The sequence below is a fragment of the Leptonychotes weddellii genome, chromosome 8 (assembly GCF_054177405.1).
Source record: "Leptonychotes weddellii isolate Sample4059 chromosome 8, ASM5417740v2, whole genome shotgun sequence".
NCBI classification, from domain to species: Eukaryota; Metazoa; Chordata; class Mammalia; order Carnivora; family Phocidae; genus Leptonychotes; species Leptonychotes weddellii.
Window position 1 is genome coordinate 126,345,541 of NC_138376.1, and position 22,303 is coordinate 126,367,843.

The 22,303-nt window shown below is 35.6% G+C and overlaps 1 protein-coding gene across 8 annotated transcripts in view; it reads left to right on the forward strand.

Moving 5' to 3' along the window:
• QKI (QKI, KH domain containing RNA binding) overlaps nucleotides 1–22,303 on the forward strand; it is a 158,047-nt gene that overhangs the window by 33,554 nt on the left and 102,190 nt on the right. For all 8 annotated transcript variants that reach the window (XR_014148049.1, XM_081829285.1, XM_081829283.1 and 5 more), the window contains exon 2: nucleotides 3,372–3,514. Coding sequence is in view for 7 of the 8 variants with exons in the window: in XM_081829285.1 (XP_081685411.1) it covers nucleotides 3,372–3,514 (143 nt within the window). In the remaining variant the exon portion in view is untranslated. The remainder of the gene's footprint in view (nucleotides 1–3,371; nucleotides 3,515–22,303) is intronic.

Sequence of the window (22,303 nt, forward strand, 5' to 3'; positions counted from 1 at the left end):
TTTTTTTTAAGATTTATTTTTTATGTAGTCTTTATACCCAGCATGGGGCTTGAACTTAAACCCTGAGATCGAGTTGCCCGTTCTATCAACTGAGCCAGCCAGGTGCCCCAGAACTTGTTTTGACTTGAGTATTGTAAATAACATAGCAAAAAGTGCTAGTGTGATTTCCTGGTTAGAAAGGTGCTGTTGATACAGGTAGTACTCAGCTGGTTAGACCCCCACAATGAGTAAGATTATAAGATCTTTGAGCACTAGGACTTGGTCATCTTTTCATCCCCATCAGTACAGTGTTGCTTATGATTTGTATTATTGAGTGATGTATCTGAGACTAAAAGAAACATGGTAGAAAGACTTTTTATCTTAAGAAAAGTATAATTCATAATTACATTGTTTGTACCTTTGCCTCACATACTGTCATTAGAAAAGAAAGGTCAGAATTTCTTTCCTCTTGACTTCTTTCTTGACCTTAACAACCTGTGGCCGATTTGATGGTCCTGCTTTGTGCTACCACCATCTCTAATCTATGCCTCTTACTGTTTTTCTACTTTAGAGTATCTGTTTATATATATCCCATATGAGACTAACTTCTTTGAAAGCTTGAAACCATGACTTGTTTAACTTTAATGCCTTAGAACCTAGCTCATTTACCCACCCATCTGCCTAGTCCACTGAGTATTACCATAGGGCCCACTGTATTCAAGGCACTATTCTAGGAGCTGGGGCTACAGTGGTTAGCAGAATCTCACAGAACTTTCAGTTATTAATCAGAGAATCACATTAATATTTATAGAAGTACAAATACATTTAAATGGTAAATGTATCTTCTATTTTATCATCTAAGTGGATATGTGGTCATTGATTATTGTAATATTTATGTATTTTTTAATTTAGTCATCTGAATTTTCATACAGCTCTTGGTTTTTCTAAGTTTGACAGACTTGTTTACCTGGAAATATGTTGTTTTCTTTTTTATTCTTTTGTATTACTCTGGTTACAGATTTTTTAATATTGAACTCTTGCATTCATGGTATAAATTCCACTGCCTTCGTGTGTTACTCATTTGGTATGCTGGTGGAGCCTATTTATTTAGTATGTTTGCATTTATATTTATAAGCAAATTTTATCTATTGTTTTCCTTTATGCTATTATCAGGATTTTTATACCGGCATTATTAACAAGAATTAAGCAGTTTCTGAAGAGGAAATTTAAATGTAATAAATTAATATTGAAAAGTGCTTTTATATAGAGACCTGGACTAAAGGATATATGCATAATTTTAATTAAATTTCCCTAATGTCCTTTGGTTAATTACTTGCTGTAATTATGTAATTATGTAAACAGTTATTTATGTTTAAATTATTATTTGGTGGTTGAAAACTTGATTGGAGAATTGCTGTCGCATGCTAATATAAAATAAACAATAGTTTGATATTGGGCATGTTTTAATACTATTATTAGTATTTAATAAGTATTATTAAAGTAGTATTAAAAAGTAGTAGTATTAAAAGAAGTAGTATTAAAGATTTAAGTAGTATTAAACTAGTATTAAAAAGAACTTAAGGAATGAAGTCGTCTTGCCTTTATAATGTAGTTAAATCCAAGGTACCTTCTTTTGACTTTTTAAAACTTTCATTTGCTGTTCAGAGATGCACATTTGGTAAGCTTTGACAAGCAAATTGTTATTTAAGAGATAAGATGTGTTACAAAATGAATGTTGCCATTGTTGAAGCAGAAAATGTATTGTAATACAGTATTTTCACTGATTTAAGACTAACTGGGTAAGAACACCTTTGATCCTGGCTTTTTGCTGTGTTGGGTTTTATTTAGCAAAGTGATATAAATAACTAGTTAAGAAAATTGAAGTGTGCATTTATATTTCATAGTTCCTTATAGCAGTAGATTGAAATTCCATGTTTGGAAGGCAGTCAAAATACATTATAAAAATAAAAGGCATTTTACTTTTAAATACTAATGGACACAGCCTCTTCCCCAAGGAGGATGTAATCTGTAGCATGGAGAGAGAGATATAGAGGCATCCAGCTAATTTAGTAATGACAACCCTTATTAGACAGTAGGTTCTAATGGGCAGGGGTCTATCCTCTAACACATTGTGGAAGCTTTAATAAAGAATTTTTGAAAGAATTGATTTCTTTGTGCAAGTCTTGATTCATTGGATTTCTTATATTTTTTCTTATAAGAAGTATATTTATATACCTGGGAACTGTCCTAATAATTTTTTAAAGGTCATTGACTTTAGGTACCTACTTTTCTTCTTTCATTTCATTCATTAACGTGATGTAGTTTGATCTCTGTAAACCATCTTTTCCTTGAAACTTCTCTGATCACCAGTGGCTTAGTGGTTAAATCCAAGGTACCCTCTTTTGCTCTTTACCTTACCATACTTTTGTGGTATTTGACACTGTTGATTACCCTATTCTTGGTTCTGTCATTCTTCAGCTTCTTTGACACCTCTTTTTCCTACTTCTATCCACCTTCATTTCTTCGTGGTTTGGATCTTCTTTGCTTTATTCCTTAAATGTTGCTTTTTCTAGGATTCATTCAGTCCTCCTTTCTCCCTCTGTCTTCTCTAAGACATCTTTTCTGTTCCTGTAGCTTTCACTAACATACTTGTGTATCAAACTCAGACTTCTGCTGAACTTAAAATCTGTGTTATCCATTGGACATCTGTTTGGATATTTCAGAGATACCTAAAATAGCTAAGGAAGTAATCCAGTTCAAGATCTCATTCAGACAGATTAGTTCTGAAGTATAAAAGAGCCATTGTTATTAGTTTTGTCTGGTAGGCATTCTTACTTGATTAAAGCTCTTATTTGGAATGACTGGCCTCATTTAAGCATGGAGAAATTAAGTAAAATAACAGATATATCAAATAGAGGGTAAGAGTTTGGGCTCTGCAGTTAATTTAAATAAAATATAGGGGCGCCTGGGTGATGGAGTCAGTTAAACGTCCAACTGTTGGTTTCAGGTCAGGTCATGATCTCAGGGTTTTGAGATCGAACCCCTAGTTGCTCAGCGCGGAGGCTGCTTGGGACTCTCTCCCCCTCTTCCCGCCCCCCCCCCGGTCCCCCAGTGCACTCGCTCACTCTCTAAAATAAAAAAATAAATCTTTAGAAAAAATAAAATATATTATTTGGTTAATATAAATTTGATTTCTGGTAGAAAATAATTAAGGCTGTAGTCCTGTTCAACATAGACTTAATCTAGGGAATGGTAGACTAGGTTAATAATGCTTTAGTCTTTGAGTTTTAACACTTTATCGATGAAACCCTCCCCTACCTTCTGTTTTTTTTCCCCTCGACTAGCAAGAATATTTTTTTGTCTAACACATTTAAAATTTTTACTTTTAACAGAAATTAGCAGAGTACGGAAAGACATGTACAATGACACATTAAATGGCAGTACAGAGAAAAGGAGTGCAGAATTGCCTGATGCTGTGGGACCTATTGTTCAGTTACAAGAGAAACTCTATGTGCCTGTAAAAGAATATCCAGATGTAAGTATGTTTTGTTGTCTTACTCAATTTTTTTTCTGCTTCACATACTTTGGGAAGGGATACCTCTGGTGATAAATAGTTAAGCATTGTCAGCTGCTTTAAAAAAATGTCATGTGAGGGACTAGAAGTATGATTAACTTGGTGTGGACAATTAAAAAAAAATTTAGATATGTTTTCATTTAATTGCTGCTTTGTCACTTTTGGAAATGCACATGGTAAAGACTTGGTTTTAGCTTTGGCCTGAGTGTCGCAGAGAGCACCAGATACAGTTCTCTACTCATCTTTAATCTGACCTCAGGGAAGCCACAGCCTGGGTGTCATCCTTTCAGTAAAATGAGAAGTTGGACTAGGTGACAGCTAAGCTTCCTTTCAGCTCCAAAATTTTTATGATAACCACTGTTCATAATTTTTTTCTTTTGTTTTGTCTTTTTCATTCTTGTTTCTTGCTCAGCTGTTCTCCATAAACCTCTTGTTGCAAGTAGCCCCCTGTCCTATACCACTTAATTTATAATTAGCTCCAGACTCTTTGTGTTTGTTACAAAGCGCTATGTCATATGGTTCTTTCTATCTCTCTGACCTCATCTTAAGTGATTTTCCCTCTTCCTCAATACCCTGTAGTCACATTGGCTGTTAGAACAAGTCAGGTCTATTCCCAGCCTAAGAGCATTTATGTTAGCTGTACACTGGCTGGCTTCTTTTTGTGGTTAAGATTTTAGCTCAAATGTTACTCGGAGAAGCCTCCCCTCACTATTTTATCTAAAGCAATCTAGTTACTCATTGTTTCACATAATTTTCTTTATTTTTCTGAGGAGCACTTGCTATTTGGTGTGTTTTAATTTATTTTTTTATTTCTTTCCATCAGAATACAAGGTACTTAATAGAAGAACCTTTTTTTGTGGTTGTTTACCATGTACTTCCAACATGCATAGTATTTGTACATAATTGGCTCCAGTGCCTTTTGAATACATAAAAGCAAACTGTTGGTATTTTGCTAGGTTTCAGAGAACTATTCTAAAAGCAAAAACTATTCTGCAAGAAGGAGTTGGTATTGTAAGGTCAAAATGTGATGTATACTCTAAGATTCATTGATTATATGGACAGTCTACTTGTCTAAAGATGGAAAATAAATGTCTTAAGTTGGATTAATGGAAAAAAGCTTTGACATTTCACAAGTTGCATTTGTAATACAATTTTCTTTAAGGCTAATACATTTACTTTGTAAGTATTTTTGGTTGCACGTATGTATAAACAGTTCTGGATAATGTAGGCAAAGGGTTTGTTGGAAAGTAATTGGGTATCAGAGGATTAAAGGAAATGGCTGGATTGCAAAGCCTCCTGTAAGAGAAGGGCCAGGGCAGCTTTGAGAACCTCAGCACCAGGAATTCATACTTTCTTTTTGAGACCCTTGGTTTTAACATGGTCTGGTTTCAGTGCCTCCCAGACTTTATCTTCAAACTTCAGATTCTTAGGAGAGAAAATGTGTTTTGGACCAATCTGCCATGACTCAAGATGGGAGGTTAACTAATATAACCTAGACGTGATTACTCTGGTCCCATCCTCGATGTTTGGAATGATTCCTAGAGATGGGAAATTACGATTTGACAGCTATCCCAATTGGTGTCTACTGCTGTTTGGTGTTTAAGTTTCTCCTAAAGGATATCAGCCTTCTCATATGCTCGTTTAAACCCTAAAGGATAAAGTTTCAGCACTAGTCATGAACACAGAATATGTAAGATCATAAGACCTTGTTAGAGAAAATAGCTTCATCTGCCTGGTCCCCATTCTTCTGGACAAAATCCTATTCAGGGAAGGTGATACTTCTATTGCATTATTTAAAAGACCTGTTTGATATAATCCTCTAAGTGAGAAGAGATATATTTCATAGTGTGGGTCCAGTAGGAGGTAACTTTGCACTCTATTCCTGTCTTTCTTCCACCAGTTGGGATTCATTGCCATGGTCAGCTCCTGTTGCTGACAACTGTTTTGCGGTGTAACATTGTCTAGGTCAGTGGATCTCAGAATGTGGTCACAGGGCTATAGTATCCATGCCTTCTGGGAACTTGTAAATATTCAAGCCCTACCCCAGACTAGCTGAATCAGAAACTAGGGCTGAGGCCTAGCAATCTGCCTTCCAAGCCCTGTCGGTGATTCTGATGCATGTTAAAGTTTGAGGAGCACTGCTCTTATTTGTTGATCATCAGAATGAGCGGGGCTAATGGGGTTGTTTTGCCAAGCATTGTTCCAGGAGGCAGGTAGAGTGGTGAATTAAACAATGCCTCTGCTCTTGTGGAGCAGATGTTGCAGTGTCAGAGATGGACAATAAACAAATGAGTATTTACTTTTAAGTGTAGTCAGTGCTATGGAAAAAATAAGGTGGGCTAAGCATGTAAACGATGACTGTGTATTAATAGTAAAAGTATCTCTTATAAGATGGAGGGAATGCAGAGACATGACTGAAGTGATGGGGAGGAAGGCATGAAAATTATCTGGGGGAAGAACATTCCAGGCAGCGTGAACAGCATGTGCAATGCCTGAGGCATGAGTGTGCTTGGGAAGTGTGGTAAGATGCAAGATTAGAGAGTTAGCAGAGGGGCCATATCACGTAGGGGCTGTGAGCCCCAGTAGGGACGTCAGATTCTATTCTGAGTGAAGTAGGAAGCCATTCAGATGTTTTGAGCCAAGGAGTGGTTTTTAATAGATTCATTCTGGCTGCTTTGGGCAGTGGTGACAACAGGGACACCAACTTAGGGGGCAGAAGAGAGAAACTTGAACAGGACGACTTAGAAATTCTTGGATCCTGCATAGATTGTTAACTTAGAGCCAGTAGCGTTTGCTGATAGATTGGGTATAGAGTGTGAGGGAAAGTCAGGAATAACTCGAAGGTTTTGATCAGTTGGAGTAGCAGAATCACCAGTTCCTGAGTTAGAAAGACTGAGGCAGGAGCCCACTGGGCAGGCGGGGATTCAGCAGTTCTGAGGTAGAGGTGTTGGGTTTAAAGTTAGATGTCCAGGTGTGGGCCTATCAAATAGGCGGGTGGGTGGGTGAGTTGTGGATGACTTTTGGCACCCAACAATATCTATTTTAACAGAGCTTTTTAAATGAGAAATTTAGTTACAATTCATAAGAGGATTGATACGGATTTAAAACCATTGTGGTTCTCCAGGTAGTTTTTTTAATACCTTAATTTTAACTGTTACAGGAATTTAAGTTATATTTAATACAAGAATTCTGTTGTAAGAGTTAAGTTAACTGAGGTGCTTGGGTGGCTCAGTGGGTTAAGCATCTGACTCTTGATTTCGGCTCAGGTCAGGATCTCAGGGTCCTAGGATCGAGCCCTACCTCGGGCTCCGTGCTGGGCGTGGAGTCTGTTTAAGATTCTCTTTCTCTCTCTCTTTCTCTTTGCTCCTTCCCCCCACCTCATGTGTGCACGTTCTCTCTCTCAAAAAAAAAAAAAAGAAAAAAGTTAATTATGTTTGTTACAAGAATTTAAGAATTATTTTTCTTGAGGTTATTAATATATACCAAATGAGTAGTAACTGTATTGTGCTCTGTATTGGGAACTTTATGTCACCTTTTGAAAAAATGAAATAGTATTCAAGTAAAACAAGGGAGTCTGTCAGATTTTGGCAGTATGGGAAAAGATTTATTTCAAAATTAGGAATTAGCTGTTGGCCACAGTGAAACAAAGATGCATTCTTCCTTTTCTTGCTTTTCTTGCTTTTCTTCACTTATTGTGTCTTAGAGACCAATTTGTATTGCTTCTCTTCCACCCGCACCGTTTGTATATAGGTTTGATTTTGTGAGTGAATTCATCCTGTTTGACTCAAAACTGTTTTTATTATTTTGTATTTATTTTAGAGAGAGAGTGAGAACATGCACACGAGCCTGGTGGGAAGTGTGGGCGGGAGGGGGAAAGGGAGAGAGAATCTCAAGCAGACTTGCACTGAACGTGGAGTCCGATGCCTCGCTCAATCTCATGACCCTGAGATCACCACCTGAGCCGAAACCCAAGAGTCGGATGCGCAACTGACTGTGCCACCCAGGTGCCCCTGCTCATATTAATAGTAGTTAAAAGTACGGACGCAAACCCAGACCCTTGGCTGGCTCTGCCAACTTACTTTGTGACTTTGGACAAATTACTTGTCATTTATGGTTCTCCATTTTCTCACCTCTCTGAGGGGATAGTAAGTCTCTCACAGGTATATGAGGAGTTAGAGGTGAGTTAATGCACGTAAAGCACTTGGAAAATGCCATAACACTGTCTAAGTGTTAACCAGAATGCAAGGTCCATGAGGGTGGGGATTTTGTCTCTCTTTGTATTCTCATTGCCTGGAATGTTTTCTGGTAAATGGTAGCTGTACAACAAATATTTGTTGTGCATATCTATGTGAAAGCCTCACTCTTTCAGATACTGGTAAACTTTTAATTTAAACTTGTCCTTTGCATTTGCACATAGCAACTTATTTTCTAAAAGTGTTAATTTGGAGATACTGTTTTGGACTTGGTTGTGTGTAGCTCTGGGACTTACAGGAGAAGAAAATTTTAGATTTAGTGTTTGAGAAATGAGGTGGTGTGGTGTAATGTCCTTCACAATGTTTTTGAATCAGTGGCTTAATGATGTGGTAATGGGAAGGTAGTAAGAGTAGCATATTGAAAATGAACTGAATTTCTTAAAAATTCACATTCAATATTTATATTTATTAACAAAGCAGACTTTTATTGCATCTCTACTGTGTACCAAGCACATCCTGGAGGTGGGGTATTAATTCCGTTGAGAAAACGCTTTTACGTAGTTGGATGATAGTGGGTTTTTGAGCCAGACAGGCCTCAGTTTTGAATCTTGGCTTTACTCCCTTTTGGCTGTATTTGTCAACAATTGCCATAATAATGCTCCATAATAAGCTACTCTGAAACTTACTGGCTTAAAATAACAAGTATTGGTTTTTGTGGTGGCTGAGATTCTGCTGATTGGGCTTAGCTGAACTTGACCTAGGCCAGCTGCAGGTGGGTTTAGATCTTTGTGTTCTTGCTGAGCTCAGTCCAAAGGGGCAGCAGCGACTAGGAGCATGCTCTTCTCATGGCAGGTCACTGGAGTACCAGAGCCAAGCCAAATTGCTTAAGCACGTGTGAGGCCTCTACTCCTATTTGCTAACAGTCCATTAGCCCGGTGATTGTCAAGTGTGGACGATTTTGCCCCTCTCAGAATTTGACAATATCTGGAGATATATTGGGTCGGCAAAACTGCAAGGGGAGGAGGTATGGTGGCATCTAGTATGGAGGTGAATGCCAGTGATATTGCTGAATATCTTAAAATGAACACGGCAGCCCCTCCAGGTAGGCAGATTATCTTACCCCTAATGTCAGTAGCACTGAAATTAAGAAACTGCATTGACAAGCTGCTCAGTCCACAGTGAGAAGGGGACTGGAATAAATATTTGCTGAAAGATAGTCCATACTATCACATTGGCTTTTAAAACACGTTAACTTTTTAGAATCTGTTTCCTTGTTCATTAAATTATAAGGTCCACCTCATAAAATTGTTTGGAAGAATAAAGATAACAAATGTGTGGCATCTGATACGGTACTCAGTATGGTTCTTGTGATCATGAACATGAAAAAAAATTCCTATCCTTGAAGGAGCCCACAGTCTTGAATGAAAGGTAAAATAGACTGCATTAAATCGTTTAAGAATATGTAAGTTTATCATACATTCATAAAGTGACAGACTTGAAGAAGATTAAAGTTACACATAGGCCATCAAACTGGTAATTTGGCTGGTTAAGTTATTAAGGACTTGTTTGAATCCATGGAGATCTTATAAAGCAGTATGTGAATGAAGTTAACTCTGATTGATATAAATATAAGATGTTATGTTTCAGTGAGTCAGTAATAATACTGTCATTAAATCTGCCTATTCAATTTTGAGTTGTGAGAAATTGTTTTATAGGATCAGCCTCAGTGGTAGATAAGTTCCAAATATTGTCAAGGTCTAGGTGTTAGGGATATTAGTCGTGTAGTACATACATGAACAGATTAGATTGCTAAACTCTGCTTGGGTTGTGATACGAAATTGTAGTGAAGCTTTCTCTAGCTATTTAATATGAAGATAACTCTGATTTTCTTATGTTTTTAAAATGAGTTTTTTGGGGGTTTTTTTGAATGGTTGTAGCTTTGAAAGGTATGTCTTGGGTGTAGGCTATCAAGATGACAGTTGTCAAAGGTTTGTAAGATGGATAAATGCATTTTCAAATATTTTTTCCAACAAGGATCCCAGCCTGGCAATTGTACTTAATAATACAGGTTTATAATATCACTCATCACTTCCTGTAGTCTCATAATAATAATCTATGTTAATGGTGGAGCAAGAGTTTTAAGTTCCCTTTCAGTTCAGTTTTCCTGAATTTGGCTAGTCATAGCTTCTGATTTAGTATATAGTATAAGATTGTTGATTTTCTCCTATTTCTCAAGGTTGTCTCCTGCAAATTGGCTGTTGAGGTAGCATTTGTTTAGGATGGGTTATGAAGACAATGGGTCAGTGCAGACCTTTCATTATGCCTTTGCTCCTTTGACTATTGTGGCTTCCTTGTTTGTTGAAAGAATTAATCAAGAGTCTTCATATAAACTACTTTCACCTTTGTTCTTCTGAGAAACGAATGGACATTAAATCAAAATTTAATAATCTGCAAAGTCTCCTTTTTCATTACCTAGGTTAAGGCTTAATTTTTGCCTCTATGATCTTAATTATGAGTGAAAATATAAAACATTAAAAGATCTACATATCTCTATCTCTGATAGTTTACACATACAACTATTAATGATTGTTGATTTTTAGGAAGGTTGGTATATACTGAGTAGAGTTGTGAAGTATTTCAGATTATATATTAATCTGTTGGAGTTTTTAATTTAGTAGTGCCATTTGATAAAATTGAGCATATTTTTAAGTTTTAGGTAAAGAAACTGTTAACAGTTGACTTTGAACTTTAAACGGATATTTAGTGAGGGTCAATTTCATGACTTTTTGTCTTTTTAGTTTTGGTTTGGAGGTTTTTATTTCACTCTACAAGGGCATATTAAGGCCTGCTGTGTATCAAATACTTAATTAGGGTTTTTATGGTCTGAGCTATACTAAATTTCTTAGGATGTTAATAGAAGTTATTCCAAAAATGATTTCAAGACATTCTGAAAACAATAAATTTTGTTTAGTTCAGGTTTTCTCAAGTTTAACAATTTTAAAAATAATAAGCCTTCTCAGAGTCTTAAAATTTAAAGCTTTATTTAGGTAATATATTTTAATACTTAAAAAGAACTAGTGTTCAGAGGAACAGATTAGAAAACGGAGTTTGTTTTTAGGGGAGTATTACTTGTAAACAAATGTTTTCCAGGCCCCCCTGAGATAAAAAGTTTTGTCTGCGAATTTGTCTTACCCAAAAAGAGTTTGTTAGGATCTGATCTGGTAAAATTATTGTTGTTAGAGACTTATCAATCAGTTGGATACCTAATCGCTGATATCTAACCTCCATATCTCTTAAGATTGTCCCTGAAATAACCAAAGGAATGTAATAAAAACATTGGAGAGAAACCTAATTCTCAGGGCTATTCATATTTCATAAACATCCAGGTGTTTCTGTTTGATATTAAAGGAAAGTCTGAGATGTTGATCTACTGTTGGTCCATCTTGAGATAGCATTGCCTTCTTGAACTGAGTGAAGCAGTCAGTAACAAAGTCTTCCTAATCCTAACCGTCTTCCCTCCAAAATCAGCAGACAGAATGGGCTGTGTGGGGTAGTTGAAGGTTCTACCACTTGAGATTACCACCCATCTTAGTGCTTGCTTATAGTAGAGCACCAGAATTTATTTTATGAGTGATTGAACTCATCATTTATACTTAACTTTTGGTTTGAATCTGAGTGGAAAACTACTCTAGTTTTTGATGAAACCTGCCTTAACTTTACGAACATTGCAATCAGACATTTCAACAACTAGCCTTAGAGCTAAATTCAGTTAATTATTTTATTGGGAAAGCATTACATGTCTTAATAAATTCAGTCCTTTAAAACAAATAGTTCGTAAATAAATTAGGCACTTCCTGAAATCTAGTTTCGATCTACCATAGAAAACTCTTTTCCCCAAGTGCAAAAACAGTATCATCGGGTAAGCAGCCTACCTAGCGTGACTTTGGCCATCTCCATGTTAGATATTGGTGTGATAATTTTTTTTTTTCACTATTTTGTAAGGAATTGATTAAGCTTTAAAGAAATGTATCTGTATTGTATTCTTTGGGGTTAGAGAACAATGATTGCTTTGATTAGTTTCTTCCCTTTTTATTTATAAATTGTACGAAAGCAATATAAATTTGCAATTTTAGATAAAAGCAAAAGAGAAAATGAAAATGTGAAAAATAATTAGAAACATGAAGGCTGAAGAGAGCTGAGTATAAACCAGTAAAATTTTGGCATCATTCTTTTATTTCAGACTTGCGTGTGGCCTGTTCTAGGCACCAGGCACAAGAATATGGAAAGATGTAATCCCTGCCCTCATGGTACTGTTACAGCCGTAATCCTGTTGTACAGTAACAAGGATCTGAACTAAGGCAGGGAAGTTGAAATGAAGAATAGGGGACAGATTAAATAATGAAAACTTTAAGATTTTTTAGTGTATGTGGAGGCTAAGAATGAGAGAGGGCTTTGCTAGTGGGTGCTATTCATTTAGAGCAGAGAATACAGGGCAAGATTTTGTAATTTAATATTATAGAGGAACCAAGAGTAACAGATGAAAAACATACTATATTAACAGAAGAAAATTAAAAGTCTTTGTAAGCTTTGTCAATCTTAACAATGTGGGAATGTTGAGCGAGGGTGGTATAAAAGACGGTTATCACATGTGACTTAAAATTGGTGCCAAAAAAAGCAGGTCACTTTAAGAGCTGAATTAATAATTTTGAAATAGTGTATGAGATTGATAATATGCAGCAAAACTTAAATCGATTTCAAAGAGCCTTAGGTAGTATTTGTAATCCGAGGTCAGAACTATATATTTAAACTCCTAGGCTTATCTTCCAGGTTTGAAGTGACACTGTAAGCTCAGTTTTGACTCAGATAATCCTTATTCTTCTTTTTCTTTCTTTTTTGAAGTTACACATATTTTTCATTAAAATAGGTGGATGAAGTAATAATCACGTAAAGGTTTTCATTCATATAAAAGGTCCAGTTACGGTAAAAAGGATGTATATGATGATTGTTAAGGCAGTGAACTCAGTCAGTAATAGACATGAAAATATCAAGGTGTGGTTATGTGACGGTTGTACAGTAATGATAAGTTTTGAGATGTAAGTGGAGAAGAAATTATAAAAACACTGAAAGTAAACTTGAATCTGAAGAGAGTTTTTATAAACTTTTTACCAAACATTTTGAATGATTAAACAAGAATGAGAAAACGAAACATGAGTTTCTGGTGTGATTAGGATATATAGTTTAAGGTCTTTAGAAGAGGGGCATTATACTATACTGATTAAGTGTCCAAACTCTATATGCAATCTAGGTGTTCCAGGATTGGGGCTACTTTTGTAACCTCTCATGTATTAAATATTAATTGTAACTGTCTTTAAGCAGCGTTACGAGGATGAAGTGACTTAATGCATGTGAAGTGCTAAGCATAGAAGCTAGCTCATTATGGAACACTCATAATAAAACATACTTCAGTGTACTCAACACCTAGGAAATGTTGAATGACCTAGTCATTGCACTCATGACACTTCCATATTGAAATGGAAAGTGGAAATAACATTTTGTTTCTATGACAGCATTGATTTTCTCATTTGGAATTTATCCTGAGATCAGTCCATCAGGCTTATTTAGAAATTTCTGAAATATATGAGAATTCCTGTGCTGCATATGACTGACTTAGTGATTTAATTTTACCATGAGAATGAAAAAATCACTACATGATTTCTGTGAACGCTTTTAAATTATATTATCCAGTAATCTGAATAAATAGTACCTTCATCTATGTGCTGTATATTTTGTGAGGCACTGTGGATAAAAAAAATAATAATAAAAAGGACCAGGTACTGGTTTCTGGCTCATGGGATGATTTGCAAGAGACATGTATGTACATCCTTGCGTATCATGTAATAGGGGCTGTGAGAGGGGTTGTTACATAGTGCCCTGAAATCCTCACTTTGGAGGGGAAAACAACTATCTCTAGGAATCAGAATACAGAAAATCACAGGAGGAACACTTGAGCTCAGTGTTGTGTGCTGAGGAGGTTTTGACATACTTTGAGGGAGGGAAGGAGAAAGAAAGGTATTTCAAGAAAGAAAAATTAAAAGTACCTGCCATCAAAAAAAAAAAATTACTTGCCTTTTTTTTTTATAGAACAGTGAATTATATGTCTAAACATAAGGGTAACAGCAAAAACAAAGGTTTCAAAAGTAGTTAGAGACCTTTTAAAGGGCCTTGTGTGTAAGAGTTTGGACTTCACACTGTCAAAAATTGTGTCATAAAATTCTTGTTGGCTTTCATATTTTTATTTTAATTGCTTAAATAATGTTTGTTTTCCAATGCACTTGTTTTTTAGCTTCTAGAAAAATAATCATCTATCTTATTAACCTGAGTTTGTTTTTGGAGTGGTTTCAGCTTTTCCAATTATATCTGTACTCAAAGGTTGAAGATTTCCATACAGATTCATATGCCACAGATTTCATATTTTGATTATTATTAGTTACTGTTTCCCCACTCTTACATCTGCTGGTGTAAATGCCTTTTCTTGTATAGCGTTGTGCCACTAGCAGAAGATGATTATATATAAAGGCCTAATATATGAAGGGTTTTACAAAATTACTCCTGTAATAACTATTAGGTAGCATAAGAAGACTTACTGGCTGCTTATCTAGAATTAATATGGAGATGGAAAAGGGATAAGACATTTATCTCCCCAAAAAGCTCAAGACATTTGATATTTTCAATCTGTTTTTTGTGGTGTGAGTGTATGTGTTTTACACAATGCTTTCATTGATTTTTGTTGAGCTTTTATATCTCTGGCTAAAACCTATGATTTGAGTGAGTATAGTTCTGACATGAGTATTAGTTGGTTTCTGCATTTGCATTAATGAGTAGATGAACATGAAAATCAAAAGACATGTTGAAACTTCATTTGTTTATAAATGACAAGAGCAACTTCTTCACTGAATTGGATGATGGCTTTTGAATACTGGAAGAACATTGTGCTATTCATGGTGAATGTAGACACAGCAAACTTTCAAATTTAATCTGTATTAATATTTCCTCCTTAAGTGCCATAAGGAGGAGAGCCAAGCAGTAAAACAATAAAACAAACAATATCATTCTGGTATTTTATTTTATTTATTTATATATTTTTAAGGGGTGGGGGAGAGAGTATGCGTTGTGGGGGAGGAGTAGAGGGAGAGAATCCCAAGCACACTCCATGCCCAGCACCAGAGCTCAACCTGGGGCTCGATCTCACAACCTGAGCCGAAATCAAGAGTCGGATGCTTAACTAACTGAGCCACCAAGCTGCCCCCATTCTGGCATTTTAAAATAAAACCAGTTGTACTGACAAAATACCATGGCTCTTCTTCCATCTTAACATACATGAATAAGATAGGCTCACTAGCATTGACTAAGTTAGAGTTGGTATATTTTTACTTGCTAAAAGAAAGACTTCACCAAATACACATTTGTGTGTGTGTTTCATGCCTACTATGTCACATATGAAATATAATGTAAGGTTGTAAGGTATCTTACACCTTAGAAATGCCAGAAACAATATTTAAAAAAATTATCAATCTGGGGGCGCCTGGGTGGCTAAGTCGTTAAGCGTCTGCCTTCAGCTCAGGTCATGATCCCAGGGTCCTGGGATCGAGCCCCGCATCGGGCTCCCTGCTGGGCGGGAAGCCTGCTTCTCCCTCTCCCACTCCCCCTGCTTGTGTTCCCTCTCTCGCTGTGTCTCTCTCTGTCAAATAATGAATGAAGTCTTTTAAAAAAAAAATTATCAATCTGTTATGCAAAAAACGATGCAAAGAAGTACATGTTCTTTTTAAAATTATTTTTATAAAATTTTAAGCAGAAATTGCTCTTTAAAATTTCTTAGTGTTTCACTGAAATGCTTTTGGAAAGCCATGTTTTTATTAGTTATCTGTTTTGATAGTATGTCACAGAAAGTTTTATCTTTAATTGTAGATTTCTTAAAAGGTTAGTGGAAAGATTTGCCGTATTTATATTTTGTCATTGTGAAAAATCTATCATTTTTATTTAAAATGAAGTGAGCAGCAACTAATAGCATTAGACATGATTGTTGTTAACCTCTTTAGAAATTAACATGCCACTTGGCAGAAATATAATTGGTGAGCCACAGAGGTGGTCTATACTTAAACAGTGGGGTTAAGGAATGTCTTTTCTTCTCCTCCTCCTCCTCCTCCTTCTTCTTCTGATTTTTCTTCTTCTTTCCCTTTTTTGGTCTTTAAAGTTGGAGTTAGCTCGGGCTGTTTGAAATGATTTTCTATGACTGTGTTGTGACATTGTTTTAATTGAATGAAGCTGCAGAACTAGCATGATAAATCAACACGGAATGAATTTTAATGCAAGGCAGACGATATTAACTTGGAAATTGGTTGCAGTAGACAAAGCAGCTGCTGTGATTAATTTTTTTTTATTCTCTACTTACAGCATTTTGAGAAGGATGACCTTGACAGTTTCAGTTGTGTTAGAATCCCAGTGGTATGCACTTTAACACACTTGAGTTGTTGTTTGTTGGTTCTTGGGCAGTAGAGATTGCTTCATTTTTTAGGTTAGGAAAATTTTGTTTTGCAGATTTAATATGTTGGTTTTGACTGGTTTTAAAACATTTCTTATTTAGATAATAATTGTGAGGATTACTTAGTTGTGGTAGAAGACTATGTAATCTTAAAACTGTGGTTCTGGCAGAAAAGGTTTAATAAGTGAAAGAATAGGATGTGTCAGAAAGGGTCTTCTAAGTGTATGTCACGAAGTTTATGCCAAGCAGTTTGACAAAGAACATAAATCAAAAATAATTATGTATTACTTATTTGAAGTGCTAAGTTATCTCTGTTTATAATGTATTTTTCTAGACATTCTTTTCCATTTGTGTGTCCAGTACATGAGTTGCCTTGAAAAAGGATCTGTATAGAGCACAGCTATTACTGAGGGAGAGAAGAGCTGACAAGGACACTTATTTTAAGAAACAGTCAAGGTAACAAATAGAGTAACAACATTTTCACAGATTTCATGAGAGCAGGGAGAGTTTCTCCTCTTCTTCCTCTTTTCTTCTTTTTTTAAATCCCTAGCATCTCTTTTACTTTCTACCACATAGCAGACCTTGAATAAATGTTTTAGTGAGTTGAGTTTGAAAATGAAAGCCATTTTCTTTTGTACTGAAAAAAAATACCCAAACTAAACATGAGGGAAGGTGGGATGTGCAGATTCTTGTCTCTCTTCAGGTTGTTTTGAGGGGCTGAGGGGTGTGAAGTTTTATAGAATCTGTGACTATGTAAAAAGGTAGAGTTAGGGAGGGCGCCTGGGTGGCTCAGTTGGTTAAGTGTCTGCCTTCCACTCAGGTCATGGGATCAAGCCCCACTTCGGGCTCCCTGTTTAGCAGGGAGTCTTCTTCTCCCTCTGCCCCTCCCCCTGCTCATCCTTCTCTCTCTCTCTCTCTCTCTCTCAAATAAGTAAATAAAATTTTTTTAAAAAAGAAAAAAGGTAGAGTTAGGAAGTGGCAGGTAAGTAGGAAGAGTCAACATAGGGCCAGGCCTGCAGATAGACTTGCTGTGGTGTATGCCTTATTTCTCTTCCCCAGACCCTCATTCCGATATGTTTTTACCCCATACTGCCTGAAGTTATGTTAGTTCTGGATCTGTTTAGATTAAAAGGCAAGCAACATCTTTAAAAATGCCATGGACTTCTCTGTTTTAAGGGCTAACAGAGTAATTCAGACCAGCTAGTAAATTTGGAGCTAGTAATTCAGAGCAATTCCAGTAAAATAGGACACAAGATGAAGAAACATTTGCTTGAACACATCAGAGTCCCAGGAAGATCAAGGGCAGATAATCAAGGATATAAGTCTGGCTTTTAGAAACCTTTCACTGGGTATGTTTTCTGAATCTGGAGAAGACAGCGGAGAGGCTGAACTTTGGGGGATGGAAGTTGGAATCTATGACCTATCTATATGGACTCCTCTCCACCCCCAGTCTTTGCTTGGGGTAGAGGGGTGCTGATGGGTATGAATTCTAGGAGTAAAAGTGAACCAGAATTTCTGAGGTTCTCATAGATAGTGCACGTCAACATCAAATTGTTTTAAGAAGTGATCTTGGATTGCTAGTAATAGTAGGTCCCTGGGAAAAGTTGATGCATATCCTTTGTAGAAGAAGGTAACATCATTTTAGGACTTACATTATTTCTGTAAGCTATGTATTAAGTACAGTGTCTAGCACCCACTAGAAAATAACCCAAAACACAAGAAGATAAGATGACATTAATAAAAATCTGAAGAAACAACAAAATAATAAAAATAAATCCACAGGGACTCTAGGTATTAGAGTTATCAGACCTAGATTTTATAAGAGCTATGCTTAGTATGTAGAAGGAGACAAAAGACAAGTTAGAGAAATATGGCAGAGAAATGGGAACTGTAAAAGAAAAATTAAACTGGAAAAATTCCTTAACTGGAATTAACAGGTTTACCAGAAGATTATAGAAGCATTTGAAGAGAGAATTCGTGGACTTGGACGGTAGCTCAGAAGAAAATACTCAGCATGGAGAGGCAGAAGGATAGAAAAACTGTGAAAAATGAAAGGAAAACAGTGAGAAAATCTAACATATGTAATAGGAGTTTTAGAAAAAGAGAGAATGGCACAGAAGCAGTGTTTGAAAGGAGTGTGGCTGAGAACTTTCAAACCAAAGCAATAAAGTCAGAGATTTGGGAAACTGAATTGTAAAACAAAAGCCATTCCTAGGCACCTCATAGTAAAACTTTTGAAAACTAATGTTGAAGAAATCGTAAAAGTAGCAAACAGGAGGGAAAAGATTACCTTCAAAGGAGCCACAGTAAAGACTCATAGCTCATTTTCCAGAAGTATGACAGAGGAAAGCAGGAGACGAAATAAAGAGTCTTTAAGATGTTGAAAGAAAATAACTGTCAAACTAGAATTACATACCCATCAAAAATAAGACATTTTCAGATAAGGAAAAAATGAGAGACTGCATTACCAGAACATGTTCACTAAAGGCAATACTTAAAGATGTTTTTTAGGAAGGAGAAACGTGACCCTCTTTGGAAAACTGAAGATACAGAAAATAATAAAGAGCAATGAAAATGCTGAATGTGTGGGTAAATATAAATGTACATTATTTGTATAGGATGATTATTGAGTTAAAAATACGTATAAAATTTAGAAAAACAATGGCATATAAACTGGATGGGAATAAATTGTGTTAAATAGTTTGGGGTCCTTGCATTGTACGGGAAAGTGGTGAAAGTACAAAATAACATTAGTGTTTGATAATTTGGTGATGCGTGTCTAGCATAAATAAGCATGTAACTTTCAGGCTAATAGAAAGGAAAAATAAAGGGAAAAAGCATGCTCATTTCTACCTGTGTCCCTGATCCCCCCCTTCCCACAAAGAAGACAAGAAAAAAAAAACGACAAAGGAACATAGAGGAGGATGGGCATGTAGAAAGCACTTTAGTAAGATGGTAGATATAAATCACACACTGTAAATGGGCTTGGTGTTCCAGTTAAAATTCAAAGATTACAAGATTGATGAAACAAACTTAGCTAGATGCTGTTTAAAGAAGTCCTGTTTAAAATATAAGGATAACTAAAGATTGAAAGTAATAGGATCAAGAAAGATACACTTTGAAAAACAAAACAAAAATTTTTTATCTCCATGTGAATATCTATAGGCTAACTGGCAGAAGGTATTTCTGGAGATAGAGGGCCATTTCATAATGATAATGGTAAAAGGCTACAATAATGTAAAATTTGTATATATCAAATAACAGCATATAGTAAAGGCAAAATAGAACCACAAGGAGAGATAGACAAAAGTAATCTTGGAAGAATCTGCATTTTTTTTGAGCACCCATGGAATATTTAGAAAAATTGACCATATGTTACACTGAAAAGTCTGAACAAACAATGCAGGATTGATATTCTGCACAGTATGTTTTCTGATTATAATGTAGAAGTTAGAAATCAATAACAAATGATTAGGCAATCTCATTTTTGAAATGAGAAAAACATTTAAATATTCAATAGCAATTAAATTATTTGATTTGAATGATAAGGGAAATACTGCATATCAAAACTTGGGGTTGTGCCTAAAACCAGTTTAGAGGAATACCTAAAGCTTTATAAGTATATATATTAGAAAAGAAGAAGGTGCGGTAAGCTAAGCATCCATTTCAGAAAGCTGAAAAAAATGTAGCAGATTAAACCCAAAAGAAGTAGAAGGAAGGAAATAATAAAGCTAAGAATAGAAATCAAATAATGACAAGAAACCACAAAAGGAAGAGAATCATTGTATCAGATGGCTCTTGTGGCGTTATAATAAGCCACCCCAATAACTTACTTAAAACAAGCATCATTTATTTAGCCCCTGCTTCTCTTCTGCAGACTGGTTGGTCCTTTAGGTCGGGTTCAGCAAAGTAGTTCTTCTGGTCTGCATCTGTAGTCACCTGTAGTTTGGCTAGGCAGCTCTATTTTTATGAGTTGTCTGGCTGTGGGCTGGGACATTGATGGTGACTGGGTCACTTGTCTTTCATTCTCCAGTAGGTTAGTCTGAGCTTGTTTACATGGGAATAATAGGGTTCTAAGAGAGTAAGTGCACCTAAGACTGAAATTTAGGCTTTTCACACGAATGTCATTCTTCCCACTATGTTGTACTGGAAAAGCAAGTCACGGTGCTGCAGCCCAGATTCGAGGGTGGCGATGAGCTACAAGTTTACGCTGCAGCGGCATAGATATCTTTAGGGGTTAATGGATAATTGTGGCCATTTTTTAAGTCATTCTACCCCAGTCAGCAAAAACAAAAGTAAATTTTTTGAAAAGACTGGAAGACTGATAAAGAACAAGGAAGACATAGATAACCAGTCAGGAATGAAAGAGGGGGACATCAAACAGATTGTGTAGATAACTGAGAAGAAAATTAGACTTAAGCTTTACATCAACAAATTTGAAAGTTTAAACAATATGGACATATTTCTAGGTAAATACAGGTTACCAAAATTGACATATGAAAGGCTAGAAAATCTGAATTAAAGAACTGAATCCATAATTAAAAACCTTGCACAGAGAAAAACTCTGTTTCACCACTGATTTCTATTCAATATTTGAGGAAGAAATAACATGTCTTCTACAAGCCCATCCGGAGAGTAGAAAAAGAGGGAATGCGTCTCGGCACGTTTTGAGGCCAGAATAACCTTGATGCCAAAACCCAAGAAGCATATTATGAGAAGGGAATATTACAAGCCAATTCCATTTATGAATGTAAATTTTAAAAAAAACATCAAAGTGCTAGCCAACTGAATGTAATAACTTATGAAAAGAATGATGCATCAAGATTAACTTGAGTTTATTTTAGGAATATAAGGTTGTTTAACATTTGATAATTGATTGTAATCTGCACTAACAGATTTTAAAGAGAAATATTATGGTTGTCTCGATGATAAAGAAATGTGATAAATTTAAACATCCACTCATGATTAAAAAAAAAAACAAAACCTTTAGCAAACTCAGGAATAAAGGGAAGTTTACTTAATCTGGTAAAGAATACCTACAGAAAGTCTACAGATTACTTTAAGCTTTATGGTCAACTGTTGAAAACTTTAATTTTGAAATCTGGAACAAGTGAAAGATGATAGACTCTTCTTTGACTTTGAACTTGAGATGTATTGGCTAGTGCCATATGGTTGGGAAGGAGAAAGGATATAGAACAGTCATTATTTGCAAGTAATAGGTTTGTTTACCTAAAGAATCCAAAAGTACCTACAGAAAAATTATGAGAATTAATAATGATGAAACAGGCTGCTGGTTATGAGGTTTATTAATACAGAACATTCAGTTACATGTTCATATACAAGAAACAAAAATGAATTAAAAAATATATACAATAGCAAAAATGAACCCCCAAATATCTAGGAATAAGTCTAACAAAAATGAATAAAGTCACAATAAAAAAGCCTTATATTCTTGATAGATATTAAAGCAGACCTGATCAAATGAAGAAATTATACTGTGCTCATGCTTTTGAAGCCTCTGTTGTAATATCTCAATTAAAATTACCACCAGTATTATTTCAGAAATTGACCAGCTGGTTTTAAAATCTGTACAGAAACAAAGGGAATGAATATATGAGACATTCTTGAGTAAGAGCAAGGTAGAATAACTTGGTATACTGCATATCAAGATTTATTATAAAGTTACAGTAATTAATTCAGTGTGATATTAAAGCAAGGATAAGCAAATAGATTAATGTAATAAAATAGAGAACTCAGAAATAGACCCAAGCATATATAGGTGTTATTTATGACAATAATGGCACCCTAGAGTAATTGGAAAAGGATAGTCTTTTCAATAAAATATGCTAGGACAGTTGGGTGTCCATGTGAGGGAAAGAGAAAAAGCTGTACCATTACAGACATTAATTCCTGGTATACTGTGGGTATAAATGCGAGAGAACAATAAAGCTTCTAAAAGTTAATACAGAACGATATCTTTTCATGATCTTGGGATAGGGAAAGACCCCACTAACCATG